Source organism: Ips typographus, linkage group LG4, assembly GCF_016097725.1.
Source record: "Ips typographus isolate SLU linkage group LG4, UJ_Ityp_2.0, whole genome shotgun sequence".
NCBI classification, from domain to species: domain Eukaryota; kingdom Metazoa; phylum Arthropoda; class Insecta; order Coleoptera; family Curculionidae; genus Ips; species Ips typographus.
Genome location: NC_138425.1, coordinates 8,938,381 through 8,953,723, shown reverse-complemented (window position 1 = coordinate 8,953,723; position 15,343 = coordinate 8,938,381). Strand labels below are relative to the sequence as shown.

General features: G+C 35.5%; 4 protein-coding genes across 6 annotated transcripts; 2 read left to right on the top strand and 2 right to left on the bottom strand.

The window, feature by feature from the left end:
- Nucleotides 1-650: 650 nt before the first annotated feature.
- LOC145728012 (putative sodium/potassium/calcium exchanger CG1090) lies at nt 651-7,674 on the top strand. 2 transcript variants are annotated; one of them, XM_081977931.1, is made up of 12 exons: nt 651-1,461; nt 2,203-2,399; nt 2,868-3,002; nt 3,055-3,123; nt 3,179-3,320; nt 3,374-3,662; nt 3,713-4,002; nt 4,062-4,229; nt 4,288-4,473; nt 5,075-5,177; nt 5,232-5,362; nt 5,413-7,674. In XM_081977931.1, the coding sequence occupies exons 2-12, from the start codon at nt 2,208-2,210 to the stop codon at nt 5,610-5,612; spliced, it is 1,905 nt and encodes a 634-aa protein (XP_081834057.1). In that variant the 5' UTR covers nt 651-1,461; nt 2,203-2,207; the 3' UTR covers nt 5,613-7,674. The 2 variants fall into 2 exon arrangements, with proteins under 2 accessions (XP_081834057.1, XP_081834056.1); XM_081977930.1 differs by having other exon boundaries at nt 651-1,619.
- Nucleotides 7,672-8,224, bottom strand: SNRPG (small nuclear ribonucleoprotein G). Its single transcript, XM_081977962.1, has 3 exons — nt 8,083-8,224; nt 7,874-8,021; nt 7,672-7,810 (listed from the first exon to the last, which is right to left on the bottom strand). The coding sequence occupies exons 1-3, from the start codon at nt 8,112-8,114 to the stop codon at nt 7,760-7,762; spliced, it is 231 nt and encodes a 76-aa protein (XP_081834088.1). The 5' UTR covers nt 8,115-8,224; the 3' UTR covers nt 7,672-7,759.
- A 259-nt stretch (nt 8,225-8,483) lies between these two features.
- LOC145728028 (zinc finger Ran-binding domain-containing protein 2-like) lies at nt 8,484-10,032 on the top strand. 2 transcript variants are annotated; one of them, XM_081977957.1, is made up of 2 exons: nt 8,484-8,661; nt 8,820-10,032. In XM_081977957.1, the coding sequence occupies exon 2, from the start codon at nt 8,824-8,826 to the stop codon at nt 9,448-9,450; it is 627 nt and encodes a 208-aa protein (XP_081834083.1). In that variant the 5' UTR covers nt 8,484-8,661; nt 8,820-8,823; the 3' UTR covers nt 9,451-10,032. The 2 variants fall into 2 exon arrangements, with proteins under 2 accessions (XP_081834083.1, XP_081834082.1); XM_081977956.1 differs by having other exon boundaries at nt 8,484-8,671.
- Nucleotides 10,033-13,033: 3,001 nt separating this feature from the next.
- Nucleotides 13,034-14,628, bottom strand: LOC145728024 (uncharacterized). The gene is made up of 8 exons (XM_081977950.1): nt 14,549-14,628; nt 14,372-14,499; nt 14,188-14,320; nt 13,767-14,132; nt 13,456-13,716; nt 13,333-13,398; nt 13,193-13,282; nt 13,034-13,138 (listed from the first exon to the last, which is right to left on the bottom strand). The coding sequence occupies exons 1-8, from the start codon at nt 14,592-14,594 to the stop codon at nt 13,110-13,112; spliced, it is 1,119 nt and encodes a 372-aa protein (XP_081834076.1). The 5' UTR covers nt 14,595-14,628; the 3' UTR covers nt 13,034-13,109.
- Nucleotides 14,629-15,343: the final 715 nt, after the last annotated feature.

Sequence of the window (15,343 nt, the reverse complement as noted above, 5' to 3'; positions counted from 1 at the left end):
GCGATGCAAAACACGCAGATCTCACAGTCGTCACATCCCGACCCCAAAAACACCAAAATCTGCCACCGACTCCGAATCCGAGAAAAACTCTGTTGCACTTACACCTACTCCGGAAAATCTAACTGAAACTGGCGATTCACTAACATTGGCTGATGTTTCAACCAGAGCGGAAACTGGAAGTGACACCACAAGACTAGACGCCTTAAGTAATGAACTGCCAGATGACACCTATTTGAACTACACACGTGAGCGTTCTTTAAGCGAGACTCTTCGCGGTCTATCAGCCAGGAAAACCATCCGGCCAATCAACGACTCCTACAGACAGAGAGCGTTTAAAAACAGTGTTAATAAAAGCGACCTGAACTCACCTTACCTGGGTCACGACCTGGTTGATCGCATTTCAGGACTGAAAAGGAAAAGAAGCCAAACTCCTGAAGAAAGGAAGAAGTACAAGACCGAAACTGGATACAATTTCACATCGTATTTGACCAGCCCTTTGACCCTAATAAAAAACAAGTTTAGCTCGGACGGTAGTACTCCAAAACTGACGGGTTACAAGGATGGAACCAACGAAATTCATGGGGAAGGAACTTACTCAGATGTAATTTCTGAGGAAGCTGACAAGAAAAGCCGATGCGCAATAATGTGAATTGCCATAATTTCAGACTGAAGTCTGTAAGGTTTTGTCTGGAAAAGATATAGTCTGGTGACTATAAAGTTTACAGACAAGAAGAAAAGACTTGAAGGTATATTTTAATACTGTATTGTTAAGTGTGATTGAAATGGTGAGAACGACTTTTTGTGGACGTAACGTTTGAGCAAACAAAAAAGTATAAATAATTCTTTGATTAGTTCTTTCCAAAGCTAGTATCATGTTTTAATTTTACTGATATAATGCCAAAAAAAAGAAGATATCTTTGAAGAAACTTTTTTTTATTGTACCTTGATTGTATTTTTCTTTTATAGGTTTTAAGTGTTAGGGTCTTTTTAAGGTCCTTAACATATAGGTATTTCTATTAAATTTAATTGTAGACTGTTAGTGTTTGAACTTTTTTCTTTTTACCTATTCTCATTAAAATATTTCTTGAATAAACTTGTATTATTTTTTTCGTATAAAATTTCTTAAACAATAAGTACTGCGTTTTTAGGTGACCTAGAAGAGTAATAATCTGCATCTACTTAAAATATCTTTGGTATGACCCCATAAATATTTAGCATAATCGACCTGTTTGCATCGCATCCCCCGCAGCTTTAAGGAAGTTTACCATCGTTCCTGTCTCCGCCACTGTTCCGTCTACTCCGAAATCCAGACATTTTCCATTCTTCCGCATGCGTCGATTTTCCGGCCACAAGCAAGCAAGAGCCTCGTCCACTCCGCTTTTTCCATTAGTTTTCCCGAACGGTCCGGGGCCAAGGAAATCGAGTGACGTTTCCTCGCAGCCCGTTCGATAATTCGGTTTGGTAAGTGAAAATCCGTGTTTTGTGTCATTATCTACCAGAAAACGAAATGTGTTTCACTTCTTTGGCTGGGTGGTGCTGAACACTCATCGATTTTAATTTGCGGAGGAGTAATAGATCAGTACCTAAGCAGTTTTTCGGAGGAATTTTTTGTTTTTAAGGTAAGACTTTTCTGGAAATACTATATCAAAACCAATGCTTTTAACTAACGTCTGGTTATTATTGTTATCATTAGATACTACCTATAATAAAAACTACTCTCTGATAAGGTATGCGTCAGTCGCCTAAGAGTTTTACATTGAAAACCAAAAACTACCACCACAGGATTTCAGATTATCTAGATCATGCAGTGTTAAAATTTGTTTTTAAAATGGAAGCAGCTAAACTTAAAGTTGTATTACAACCAGCACCAAGTTTACTACGTTATAGTCTGCACGAAGATATTGATTTCATTAACTAAACTACAATATCGAATTTCTTAAAGATCAAATTCAATCGCATTTTGTCAGCACACCCATGATTTAGGGTTTAAGTAATTTTTTTATGCTGGGAAAGTACAAAAATGATTGATGTTATCGAATTGAAAAACGCAATATAATCGATAAATGGCCTCAACGGAATGGCACAATTTACGATTTCAGGGCCTTTAAGGCTGTTGACTCCTCATTTATCGTCTTAATGGAGTGACTTACGATTTCATTGTTCATTTTGTAAGCATTTTAATAAAAAGCGTGTTGATTACAGATATCATGCGAAGAACAGACCGGCTCAAGTTCCTTAGGGTGACAGTATTTTTTCTGGTTTACTCCATTATCCACATAGTTTGCGTCCCGTCGGAAAAGGTGGAATTAAATGACGAATCTAGTACTACCGTTGCCACGGATACTTTGGAAGATGAAGGTACTATTCCAAGTCCTACCGGAAGCAATTCACCAATCAAAGTAAGTTTATTCTTAGTTTTTAGTCCAGAAATCTTAGTTTTTGTTCTTAATATGTTTGGGTGGTTTTGAGTTTCAAGACGCTCAAAAAGTTAGTTAAATAGCTTAGTTAAAATACCACACGTGTTTGACTTTTGACCTTTAATAAACTAAGGGGATGACGGCCATTATGTAATATTAGTATTTGGTTCTTTGAGAACGTAATATATTAACATCTGAAACAGAGGATTATTAACTCAGCAAGCTTTAACTATAAGCATAAACAGAGAACTCAACAAAAGAGAACGAGTTTAATAATTAGAATTGTTCGTGTGTGTACACAAACAAATTAATGAAAAATCGCCCCCAAAAAATACATTTTCTGTAGGGTCAAATCCTCCATCAACTCAATCTTTCGATTTGAAATCAGAAAGTAGTTAATTACACTCAAGAGCAATATTACTAACTTAATACATTAACCAACAATTTCAGAAACCAGATGTACTAAAACATCTTAGTAAAGCCCATCCAAACCTTACAAAAAATGAAAAACCCAAAGATTCTTCCAAGCTGGAAGAGAGTGCGGTCCTGGCTGGTGTGGGTGTAATAGGCGTTCATGCTGTCGAGGTTTATCGAAATGTTCACTTTTTTGCTTTAAAATGAATTGACGTCGTTTTAGGTTGCTAAAACAAATGACACAGTCACTAACGTGAGTACGACGCAATGTACGCCAGCGGCTATTCGTCAGGTACTTACCTCAATTAGGGTTGCCCTGTTGGATTGAGTTGTATTATTTTTTTCAGTTTCCCAGACCAAATATGTCTCAAAAAACTCGGCTACATGGAGGGATTATAATTCACATTATAGTGGCCATATACATGTTTATAGGGTTGGCTGTAGTGTGCGACGAGTATTTTGTCGCATCTCTTGACCGAATATGCGAAGGTATTCAATAGTTAAAATGTTAATATTTATAGGTCCTAATAGAAAGTATTTAGAGTTGAAAATGTCTCCTGACGTAGCCGGAGCTACTTTCATGGCAGCTGGAAGTTCCGCTCCTGAACTTGCCACTGTTATAATTGGCGTATTTTACGCTGAAGACGACATTGGAATATCTGGAGTTATAGGGTCTGCAGTTTTCAATATAATGTTTGTTATTTCGGTCTGTGCTTTGGCTACTGGCACTATAGTGTACTTAAACTGGTGGCCCCTAATCAGAGATTCAGCGTTCTACGCTATTTCCATTTTAGTTATGCTTGTGGTCATAGTTGATGAAGATGTCAATTGGTGCGTATTTAATCACATAAATGTGAACAGTAATAACGAATAAACGGCAGGTTTGAATCCACGGTAATGCTGGTGATTTACGCGATTTACTGCGTAGTTCTGCGTTTCAATACTGCTTTGGAGAAATGGGCTCAAACACTGCCGGTACCGTTTAAAACAACGGCACCAAATGAACAGTCTGGCTTAGTTAGCTACAAGAATTTAGAGGGCGACATCAATCCTAAACCACCTAATTACGGCATGGAGTATAACAACTACGCCTTTGATCAGCATGCGCAGCAGCAGGATGGCTCCCAGTGGAATCCTGGCAGCGATTGGAGTCCGGAAAAACACAACGAACGTAAGATTTTCTAAAATTTGTAGTAAAAAAATCTTAGCTGACGCTTATACTAATCACAGCTTTCCAACCGGAACCATTAAGTGGTGCCGCATTAAACCAGGCGACTACAGACGAACCAATTCCGCAAGCGCAACCTCAAGCTGTAGCTGTTCCAGTTCAGCAAGACTATTATAGACCTAAAGAGTACGATCCTGCTACTAAAGTAAATCCTTTGCAAAAGCCCGCAGGTATGCAAGATGTGCTAAAGACGCTGGAGGGTTTGATACAGAACTTCACTGTTTTTAGATGATGCCGGTGTGTGGGCAAAAATTAAATGGATTGTTTTGTATCCAATTCACTTTTTTTGTATCTACACAATGCCCGATTGTCGCAGCGAGAAATTTCGAAATTGGTATCCCTTTACATTTTTCATCTCAATGGTTTGGATTTCGTTCTATTCGTATTTTATGGTTTGGATGATTACCATAATAGGTAAGTTCTGTTCTACGAGTTTTTTGAGTTTCCTAGGGACAGATAAGAGGGGATTCTTTTTTTTTCGTGATTCTGATATCTGGGAAAAGCACAGACTATTATGTTTTTCTGGTTATTGGTTATTTTGGTAGTTACTAAACTAATTTGTTGCCCTTAAAATCTTCTTGTAAATAGTTTTGAACATGTCAATTGAAGTGAGTAAGGTTCTATTAGTTTAGATGGTCTATGGAAGGAGCAGAGCGAATGTGACTTCACGATTACATAATTTGACGGTTGATTATAATTTTTCTCAAATTATGTCAATGTGACGTCACATTTGCTGTGCTCATTCTGTGGAGTGTTGAACTGAAGTCTAAATTTAGCAGTTTTCAGTTTAACAGTTCAAATTAGTTACTTTGACATTTACAAGGTGATTTACTATATCATTTTATACTTAAATGTATTTAGATCTAGGTATTCTGAACAGTAGACACTTGACAACATTGACAAATTAAGACTATAATGACAAGTCTTTAAATAAATCTTTTCACAGTGGGTAGTTTATTACAAACTACGAACAATGCTGTGACTGAAGTGAGCTGAAATCTAATGCACATTTCAGGTTACACTATGGGAGTCCCAGACACCGTTATGGGACTAACTTTTGTGGCTGCAGGAGTCTCAGTACCTGACGCCCTTTCCAGTATAGCCGTAATCAAAGAGGGGTAAACACTTTTTTTGTACTTTTTAATTCGGTACTCATGTAAATTCTGGGACAGATACGGCGACATGGCTGTGTCAAACGCGATAGGTTCCAACGTCTTCGATATTTTAGTTTGTCTCGGTCTTCCTTGGTTCTTCAAAACTGCCATAATTCAGCCCGGATCCCACGTCAAAGTTATCAGTAAAGGTGATTTTTCACAGGTTCATTTGATCTGTTTGTATATAAACAAGTTCCAGGTCTGACATATTCGACTTTGTCGCTGCTCTCCACTGTGGCTTTCTTGGTGGTGGCCGTTCACTACAACGGCTGGAAACTGGACAGGAAATTCGGGGTAATTCTTATGATTTGGTACTTATTATTTATCACTTTCGCCAGTCTTTACGAGCTGAATGTTTTCGGTTATATGAATCCACCAGAATGCATAACCGATTATTAAGTTCGCCCACAGTTCGTTTTTATTTAGTGGTATTAGTCAAATGAAAAATACTAGTGTACAGTATTAGTCAAATTGTACAAAAAAAATCGTGGATATAGTTTCGTTGCCATGGCGTGCTACTTTGATGAGTATTAATAAACGAAACAGAGCTTTACTCCGTAAATTTCAACTTTAGGAATTACCGTCCTGGTCACAATTAATTTAAAAAACTTGCATCAGATTGGCGCCCGTCCTCGTAGTACAAGCAGTCAATTGTGAATTCAATTATTAGAGTTGCATAACTCCGCCAATACGTAAATGATTGAAAAATCGTTTTAATGAACAACATATGACAATTAAGACAACAGTACTGATCAATTAAAAGCTACGGCAACTTAAATAGTAGTGTCAATAAATTTAAAACGGAAGCTGTAAGCTACAAAGCCCCATTTAACCACACATCGAAATATATAATTTTTTCAAGGTAGTGGGAAAAATTAAGTTTGTCTTGTGATATAGCTTTGGGCTTAGAGACCTATAAAACCTAAATAAATGTCCTATTTTACCTTTAATCTTAATTGTTGTTGTTAGATTTAAGTATTATATTTATGGTTCCAACGACCAAAAAAGCCTATAAGACATGCATTTGAGGTATTATTGACAAAATAACTATCACGATTCGTTACTATATAAGCTTGGTGTTCACAACACTATGCATTTAGTAATTTAGTCCTAAATCTTCCCTACAACTTATTTATTACTTCGTAAATTTAAAATTGAGGAAAATTTAATTTTCAAAAGTTTCTTCCTACTCTTGCCTTAAAACTAATCCAAGATATTTAAATAAAGGATCTGCTTTATCTATAGTCAAACCGCATATCAATATCTCTTGGCTTTTAGTGTTTGCATACTTAAATCACAAATGAAAGTTTAAAGAGGCCAAGCACATTTGAAAATAAGCGCCCATGATAGAAACACTCCTGTAGAAGTGTGTTACTTTTCAAAATGAGAAAAGAAGAAACTTGGTTGCTGCTCTTTTTCATCATACACCACTTTTATTATTATATTGACTCATTTTATTTTTACCAGGATTTGTTAAGAAAATTTAAGTGGGTAAACTTCTAGTTCTAAATAAAAAATCTATTATAGAACAAACTATAAGTTCTATATTTTATTTAACTTTTCTAATACTTTTTACTTCTACTATCTTTGGTGTTCTGTACTTTTAATGCACAATTCTATAAAAAAATATTATTAAACGCTCAAGTTTTGCATTAAAAATAGTTAACTGCCCTGCATAACCATTAAGCATTGGCTAAGAACTTTAAAGATCATTTATGTCTTTATTATATTGGCCACATAATATTGATTTGATTAGTAAATTCCTAGCAAAAAGTATTTAATGGTAACCTGTGACAATAAAGAAGCCTTACAAATATTAATAGGCTATCATCAAAAGACTCATAAAAACATTAGTTAGCATATCACAATCAGCAATTATTGATAGTATATTACTTTTGTCCTCTTTATAAACTGTATAGGGTTTAAATCTGTGTAAGTAAAATGGTTCTGCTACTCAATTATTATTTGACCCATGTCTAAACTATTTAGTGCCATACAACCAGAGTAACCATTCAGCACTCTAATTCCTATTAGGTCAGTTGCTTCAATAATTCTTAAGTAAACTTTTACTACTTATTCAGCTCTACCTATTATATGGCCTAGCTGATATGGTTTTAAGACTTAATAAATATTTGGATAGTTTATAATAATATACTTATTAAATAGAACCAATAATTATGGCTTTAATAGACTAGTACTTTAGATGTTACCTGTGTGTGAACCTTTTATAGTAACCATTTGTGTTACCAGGCTGCCAATGCCAAACAGCAAAGTTAATTTGTTTAGGGGATCACCCTAGATCATCATACTTATAATGATGTTAAATGTTATATGTATTACAAAAATATCTAAGTATATTGTATTAATAATTGTTGATTCTTGTTTAAGTGTGACAGCATTATTATCTGTAGCACAATGTAATAAATTTGCACTAAAATAAACAATTTAAACCCAAACAAAACTCTTATTCTGCTTTATTGTGAACACACAACAAAAGGGATGCTTAAAAATAAACTTAATGTATGTAATTACAAAGGAGCTATATTCTATATCCTATCAAGTGCTTCAAGCATTACTATGCTGTTGCCTCTTATTACCTAAAAGTAACAATCCACATAAATCTTCCACACAAAAACAGGAAGAGTTAGAGATAAACTTACCACCATTCCAACATTGTTTTTGGATCCGTCCTTACATTCTTCGATGCTCTCATCGACTACAAGGTTCATAAACGGGTCGAAACCACGTAGAATGCCGGTAACTTGCCTGCCTCCATTGAGTTTCAAGCAAAGCTTCTTGTCCATGAATCTTAAATGTTGTGTTAAAAGTATATACTAAAACTAAATACAAAGTAGTGTGGTAAACTTACTTTTTTAACTCTGGGGGATGAGCTTTGGACATTTTGAGCTATTTTCTTTAGGAATAACAGATAAATAGGATTTACAAAGTAAAATATCAGCGTCCTTGTCAATGGCGCAAATGATATGATACTAGATTTGAGGTTAACGCTACAAACAATACAAGATAATCTTCTTTTCGTCTTTTTGCACAGTTAAAGATGAATTCTGACCGCAGTTTTTCGTGTTGAATTCGTGGTTGCCTATAACCAAAGATGATGCCATACAAAAGTCTTGTTGTTTTTTTGTTTATTGTATTTTGGACCTACAGTTTGCATGCAATTTGTATGATTATAGAATTTGTTAAATCATGCTAAATTCGTAGAGCAGAAAACGTAGTACATAACCTTTAAATCTAACCAGACAAGAAGAGAGACCTGTCATTAACGTCAATATTGTCAACAACACATTGAATATGGATTGGGGTTTTTAATTTTTCAGAAAAATCAAATTTTTCTATTATTATGTTGAATGTTTCATGTATTTCGTGATTTTTATGTAATTTTGTCGTTTGTGTTATATTATTGTGTTTAAAATAAGTGGCTCTTTGGGTTAGTAAAGGTATAAAGTGCTCCTAAAGGAAGTATCAATTATATTTTCACTTTGAATCAGTCGGCTTCCCCGTAAAAACACACATTCCTACATCCATTTCCCATTTAACCCTTCTTAATTTACTTCCTACTTCTTATATTTTGTTGTTTTGTTACAGTATTATGGCGGAAATCAGCACCTCAAACTCAAAACCTTCAAGTGAAGACTGGACTTGTGAAGAGTGTGGCAATCTAAACTTTGCTAGACGCACCTCTTGCAATAGATGTCAAAAAGGCAAAGCGCCTAGCGCAGCTAAGAAACGCAAATTGGGCACTGAAATAGGCAAAGCAGCTGCTGAAAAAAGTCGCGGTTTATTCAGTGCTGATGACTGGCAGTGTAACAAATGCGGCAATGTAAACTGGGCCCGCCGTCAGCAATGCAATGTGTGTAACGCCCCCAAATTTGGAGATGTTGAAGAGAGAACTGGATTTGGGGGTGGCTACAATGACAGAGGTGTTGTTGAGTATAAAGAGCGTGCTGACTCTGATGATGAGTATGATGAGTTTGGAAGAAGAAAAAAGAGAAGAGCTGGCAGTTCAATAGCAAGTAACAGCAGCAGGGAGGATGAAAAAGAGAAAGAAATAGTGGAACAAAGCAAGATTCATGTAGGTGCTGATGAAGAAGAGGTGGAGGAGGAGGAGGAAGAAGAGGAAGATGATGGGGACCTATCAAAGTATGATCTAACAGATTGGGGAGATGCTGATGCAAATGAGACTAATGAGAAAAAAGAAACAAAAAGCAATGATTAAACTTATTTTATTTACTGTTTTTTGTCCCTGAAGTCTGGTTTTTGCCCAGAGTAGATCCCTCTACTACTGCTAATTCTTGCAGAGCTTGTAATAATAATTATGGTAACCATGTAATTTTTCAAACTTAGTGTTTCTAATTTTATTGTTGTAATTGTCACGTTTTAATTGTGTTCTATGCTGTACATTTTGGAATTGTAGTGTGACAAGCTGTGTAATTATGTTACAATTTTATTAATTGGGTTTTCCTATATGAAAATAAATTTAAACTTAGCAAAGTTTTAATAGTTTTGTAGGCAAAAAGTGATTAATTTTTTGCTGGTTGGAAATTGTTAAATAAGTGCATACTAATCAGTAGGCACTTTTATTGTAGATTGAGTATTAAAACTCTCATATTATTGCATCACTACAACATTGGTCATGTACAATTTTTTGTATTAAATACAACTAGACTCCCTATTTTAAAAATGTGTACCAAATTAGTGTAGTGGCGTCCTGAAATGTAATTTTTGTCATATTTAATTTTTAGTATTCTGTCAATTATTGGTATTTCTGCAAATTTAATAAATTTTGATTATTGATAAAGTTGTCTCATTTGTTAACATACTAGCCAAAACGTTCTTTTGAAGAAAAGACTGATGACACCTTTTCCAGAAAGACTGCAACGCTAAACGAAATCGAGGCGCTTTTGCTTAGCGTCTCGACGCTTTGAGGCGTCGCCCGGTGCCAAAATCTAAATATAAGAATTATTCCCGTGGGAAGGGGAACTCGTACGTGGGCTCGGGTCATGAATGTCTGGACTTTGCAGTTTTAAGTGTTACCGTTTCGGTACGTGCTGAACAACTCCGATTATATCCGGTAAGATTTTCCGGCTTTTTTCTCCCATTTTTTTTCAATTTCGTTTGACTGGCGGAACGATGTGTTAATGCTTTCCCTAAATCGTTACGAGTGCGTGATTTAACAAAGTTTGTTATCATACTCATTGCATTTATAATTCACAGTTGAGAGAGTTAGATGAATGTTTAAAAAGCATGGCAAATATACTTGCAGTCAGTTAAAAACAATGTCTAAAACTAGTTTAAAATTCAAGAACTTGTGTTGGCTTTAAGAGTAGTTTTTTGTTCTTCATTTATTCCTTGTTGAGTTGTTTTGATGATTTTTTTGTCTCATAAATTATCTACAGGAAAGCTTATTTTTATGCACAGACAATTTAAGCCACCAAGATATCAGTAATATGGTGATCGTTTAGGAATTTTAGCAAAACAGGGTCAACTATTGTAACTTTATATAGTTTAGTACTTTTAAAGTTTTAAACTAAACAAAACATTGAAATTTTTAAGCCAAAATCATGTCAGAACAGTGCAGTAAACCTAAATTGAGGTTTCTGAAGAGTGGAGAGACTTTTGGACTTTGTGTGGGTCTGTAATAATAAGATAAAAACTTGTAAATTTGTGATTTTTTATTAAACCACTGAGCCAAACTCTCGTACAGGTAATAAGCTATATTTGTCAATGCTATCATTAAATACATTTCAATGTAAATTATTGCCAACCGTTGTTGATGTAAACTTCATATTTCTGTCCATGCTAAACTGGAATGAAATGTGAATGATTTGGGTTGTAGGTTGAATAAATACGCAACATTTCAGCTCGTTTTGGAGATATTGATTTCAATCAGAAAAAGTGTTTCGACACATTTTAGTCAAACTGGCCTAAAATTTACAATAATCTGGCCTTGTGAGTATAATAAGAGACTTCTTCTTTCTAAAACTAGGTTGGGCAACTTGTTTGCTCATCTTTGAATTTTATGTTAACGTGGCACGTGGTTAATTCTTTCTTCACTTTTACGAAGGTTTTCCCGACCTAAATAATTCCATAAGCTTTTCAAAATAAAAATAGCGCACCGTGACGCGCGATTATTTGATCGAAATTTGCTCGACCATCATCGGGGTCTCCCAAAAATAAACCAAATTCTGTTTTATAAAAAGCAGTTACTGAACTTGTTAAAAATCCATTTGTTATATACGAGTATTACGGTGATTTAGAAAAACAACTGGGTTGGTGAGTCAATGACTCCGGTAGTTTTCATTGAAAACTTGTTACCGGTTTATAAAATTTTGCTGTGCAATAATCGAGTATTTTCTATTTAATGTGTACGCTTAATAGCTCAAAATAGAATATTTCACGGGAGCTATTTTAAATACTTATTTATTAAACTTCTGAGCAGCAGGAAAATGAAAGAAATGGGACGATCCACAGAACATAAACAACTTTTCTAAGAAAAACACAGATCCGATACCGTTAGGGCTTTAGATTCGATTATTCTAAATAAACTTGGCAAACAGTTTACAATCATACAAAGAATTAAATTTAATACGGTGCTAAATGACTTATAACGTGTGTTTTTAATTAAGTATACACATTGTAGTACTGTATGTGTACAATTAGTTACATTCTTGTATAAACCATATACCTAAGCATTTTTTTAAATTTAATTTATTTTTTTTTTATTTCAGACTCGATGGCCGTTCGTGCAACCAACTAATTCGTCGCGCCAATCATGCAAAGCGGCCAGGGAGGGCGCGGGCCGCCCCGTGGCCCCTGGTCGCCCTCACCATTTCGCCCACAGTCGCCTTACGCGCCGTCGCCCCCTCCGCGTTTGGCCAGCCCAAGCGTAAACATGTTTACTGGTCGTATGCCCGTGTGTCCTAGACCTAGCTGGCCAATGGGGGCACCCGGTATATCCTCACCGTCGCCTGGACCTAAACCCTTCAGACTTCCAATGCACCCGGTAAGTTTCTGATTTGTTGATCAGGGTTACCTTTTTGTTTATAACTAAAATGTTATTCCACTTTTATAAAAGGCATAGAAATGTCAAAATTGTATACAGGGTGACACAAATTCCTGTGTAAGTATGGGGTACTGTAAGAGATACAGAGTTGATTAAATTATGACAAAATTGCATTTTTAAATTTACTCTCTTACATTTTTTTGAAAAATGAAATGCTTTTCTTGTTATTATTTCACCTAATTTAAGACCCTTTGGGATAAATATGCCCTTTGCTGTGCATTGGAAATTTTCTGGAGCAAAATAAAAAAATTTCTTACATGTCACACTTTTGACAAAAATGGTATTTTTCCACCGTCATTAGAAAAAGAATAGAAAATACTACAAAATGAGCCAAAACTAGCCTTTCTAGCTCTTCTTGTTACCAAGATATTGAATTTCAAAAAGTAGTTAAAAATGCTCTGAAATATTTTAAAGTGTTTTTTTTGTGCTTATCTCGCCTAATTTAAGGTCTTTTGGTGTAAATATACCCTTTGCTGTGCATTGGAAGCTTTCTGGAGCAAATAATCACAAATTGTCAAGTAGTAGACATTTTTGAAATTTTAATGCTGCATATTCCCATACTTATTTCACACGAATTTATGACACCCTGTATAGAAACTCCAACATCAGTGTGCCAAAACGGATCTGACTTCAATTGGTTAGAATTTTTATAAAACTTCCTGATAAAGGGTGACCAACTGTTGAATATTATCACATCCGTTTAGGCATCTTTTGGCACGACTTTTAGAACACCCTGTAAATATTGCTGTTTAGTTTAATCAAGACAAGAACACTTAACATGTATACACTGCAAAAAAATACTCTTTCACCTGTTATTTTAGATGCTCAGAAAAAGATAAATCTGAAACAGAATATTAGTAACAAATATGTTAAAACATGCTTTTCACTTATTTACCAGTCCCAGAATGGACTTCCAGTATTTTACGGATAATGAGTGGAATGTCGTATAAGAGTTTGCATTCAGAAAGAATATCACATCTGGGACCTAATACAAAACTTATTATCTAAAATATAAAGCCTACAAATTGTTTTAACCTTTGGCATATACAGGTACTGTAGTAGATTCACCATTACTCAAGTCGGAATCATCTGCACATGATCCTAAATCATCAAACTTTTAACCAATCAGATTCAACTTGACCAGAGATAATCACTCACCTGTGATGATTATTAATGTTTTTTCTGGATCCGTGTTTTCCAAAACGTATTTAATGCTTTGTACGATTGGACTGTGTTTGTTAGTCACCGAATGTAAATGTCCCCCAAATATAACCATTAAAAAACTTGCCTCCGGAGGATCAAGTAAAGTGTCTAAGGTTGACTTCACCATGCTGAACAGTCCAGCATCCTTTTTCTCTTTCCCTAGCACTGAAATGTCGATGATATCGTCTTGGTCTTTTTCGGAATGAATCCTATAGGCTATTCCAGAATAAGCGTGCTTTTAAACTACCCTCAAACCCTACACTTACGAGCCCCAAACATATCACCCAAAAACGAGTATCGTACATGCTTCATTATATCCAAAGCATCCCAAGCGGATGGTTTGCTTCTACGTCTGCATGCTGGTGGTTCTTCTATGGTAGCCACACCAAGTTGTTGTTTGCCTTCAAAGTTTCGTTTGACACGAATTTGAAACACTTCAGTGTGTTTTGCGCCGGTAATAAAGTTTTTTCCAGTAGGTTTAACATTATCTTCGTTGACAGGTGGTTTGACCGGGTAATTATCATCTTGAAGGTTGTTATCTGATCTGCTAGGTCTATGTTTTATTTCCACCAGGTCTGATTGGGGCTCTTGAATGTCGTTCGTAATTTCTTTACTGGACACCGAAGCCACAGCTGAATTATTCCAGTTTTATTGGTAAAAAGGAGTTACAGGAAACATGATACCAACCAGTTTTCATCTTCATCACCGTGTGACAATAATGAGTTAATGACATTAAACTATCTTTAAGTAGTTCTTTGCAAAATTCGGAGCCATGTTTAGGTTTTTCTGTGGGGAGTAGTTCATCACATTCAGCACAATGCTGCAAAAACCAAAGTTTAGGATTGAAAACTCATTCAAGTTTAATTAGTACTTTTACTCTGGTGGCCTCGTGTATGTGTAAGAACTTTAGTGAGTTTTTTTGTAAGAAAGCGCATTTGTGGTCCACATGGGTAAAGAAGATTACTATGTTAAGGTCGCTTTTTAGGAGGTTTACTGAGCCTAAAACTGCAGTTAAAAGTTTCTGTTCAGTTTGAATTTATGTACTCACCAAAGGAAAGGACACTTATTAAATAAAATGTTACCAGCGCGAGCATTTTTCAAATATAATGACATTTGACAAGATTTAGGCTATTCATTCTTAACTTACCTGACTCCTTAACTAGTTTTTATACTGATAAAAAAAAATTGTTTCAGCCTTCACCAGCACCAAATCGATGTCCTTCACCAGATCCTTATTATCAAGGGGTTCACCCCTATGCTTCAAGAAACTACTCCCCGGTAACCTATTCCCCAGTTTCTTATTCGGACATCGGTCCTCCAAATCTCGATTACGAATACGTGGGAATGCCCATGACTCCTCCACCTCTTCCCCGCAACTACGAAGTGGATGAGGACGACGATTCTGGACCGTCCACAGCCGAAATAATCGCCAATCAGTCACAGGATTATATCGACGAAAAACTAGCCGAGTATCAGGCCACTATTTATCAATTACAAGGTAAGTGACAGAGTTTTTGTCTTAGTTAAAGTAGTAGAAATGCGGGATTAAAATTAGTAAATCTAATTTTCTGTGAGTGGATGTTTCAGCAAACAGCTACATTGTAAAAGGTCAACGAAATAGATCAAAGTTAAGATAATTATAAAATCTAAAACACTAAACAAAACATTTACTTCCTTCTTCCTACGTGAATGACCTCTATAGCTAGAAGGAAAATTAATATTTTCATAGGTAGCATTGCAATAGGAAGTATGAGTGCAAAAATATATGTTTTTCAAATTTCAACCAAAAATCTTGCTGACGTTTTTTATGAAACTTTACGTTTCCTGATTAAGATTTAAATTG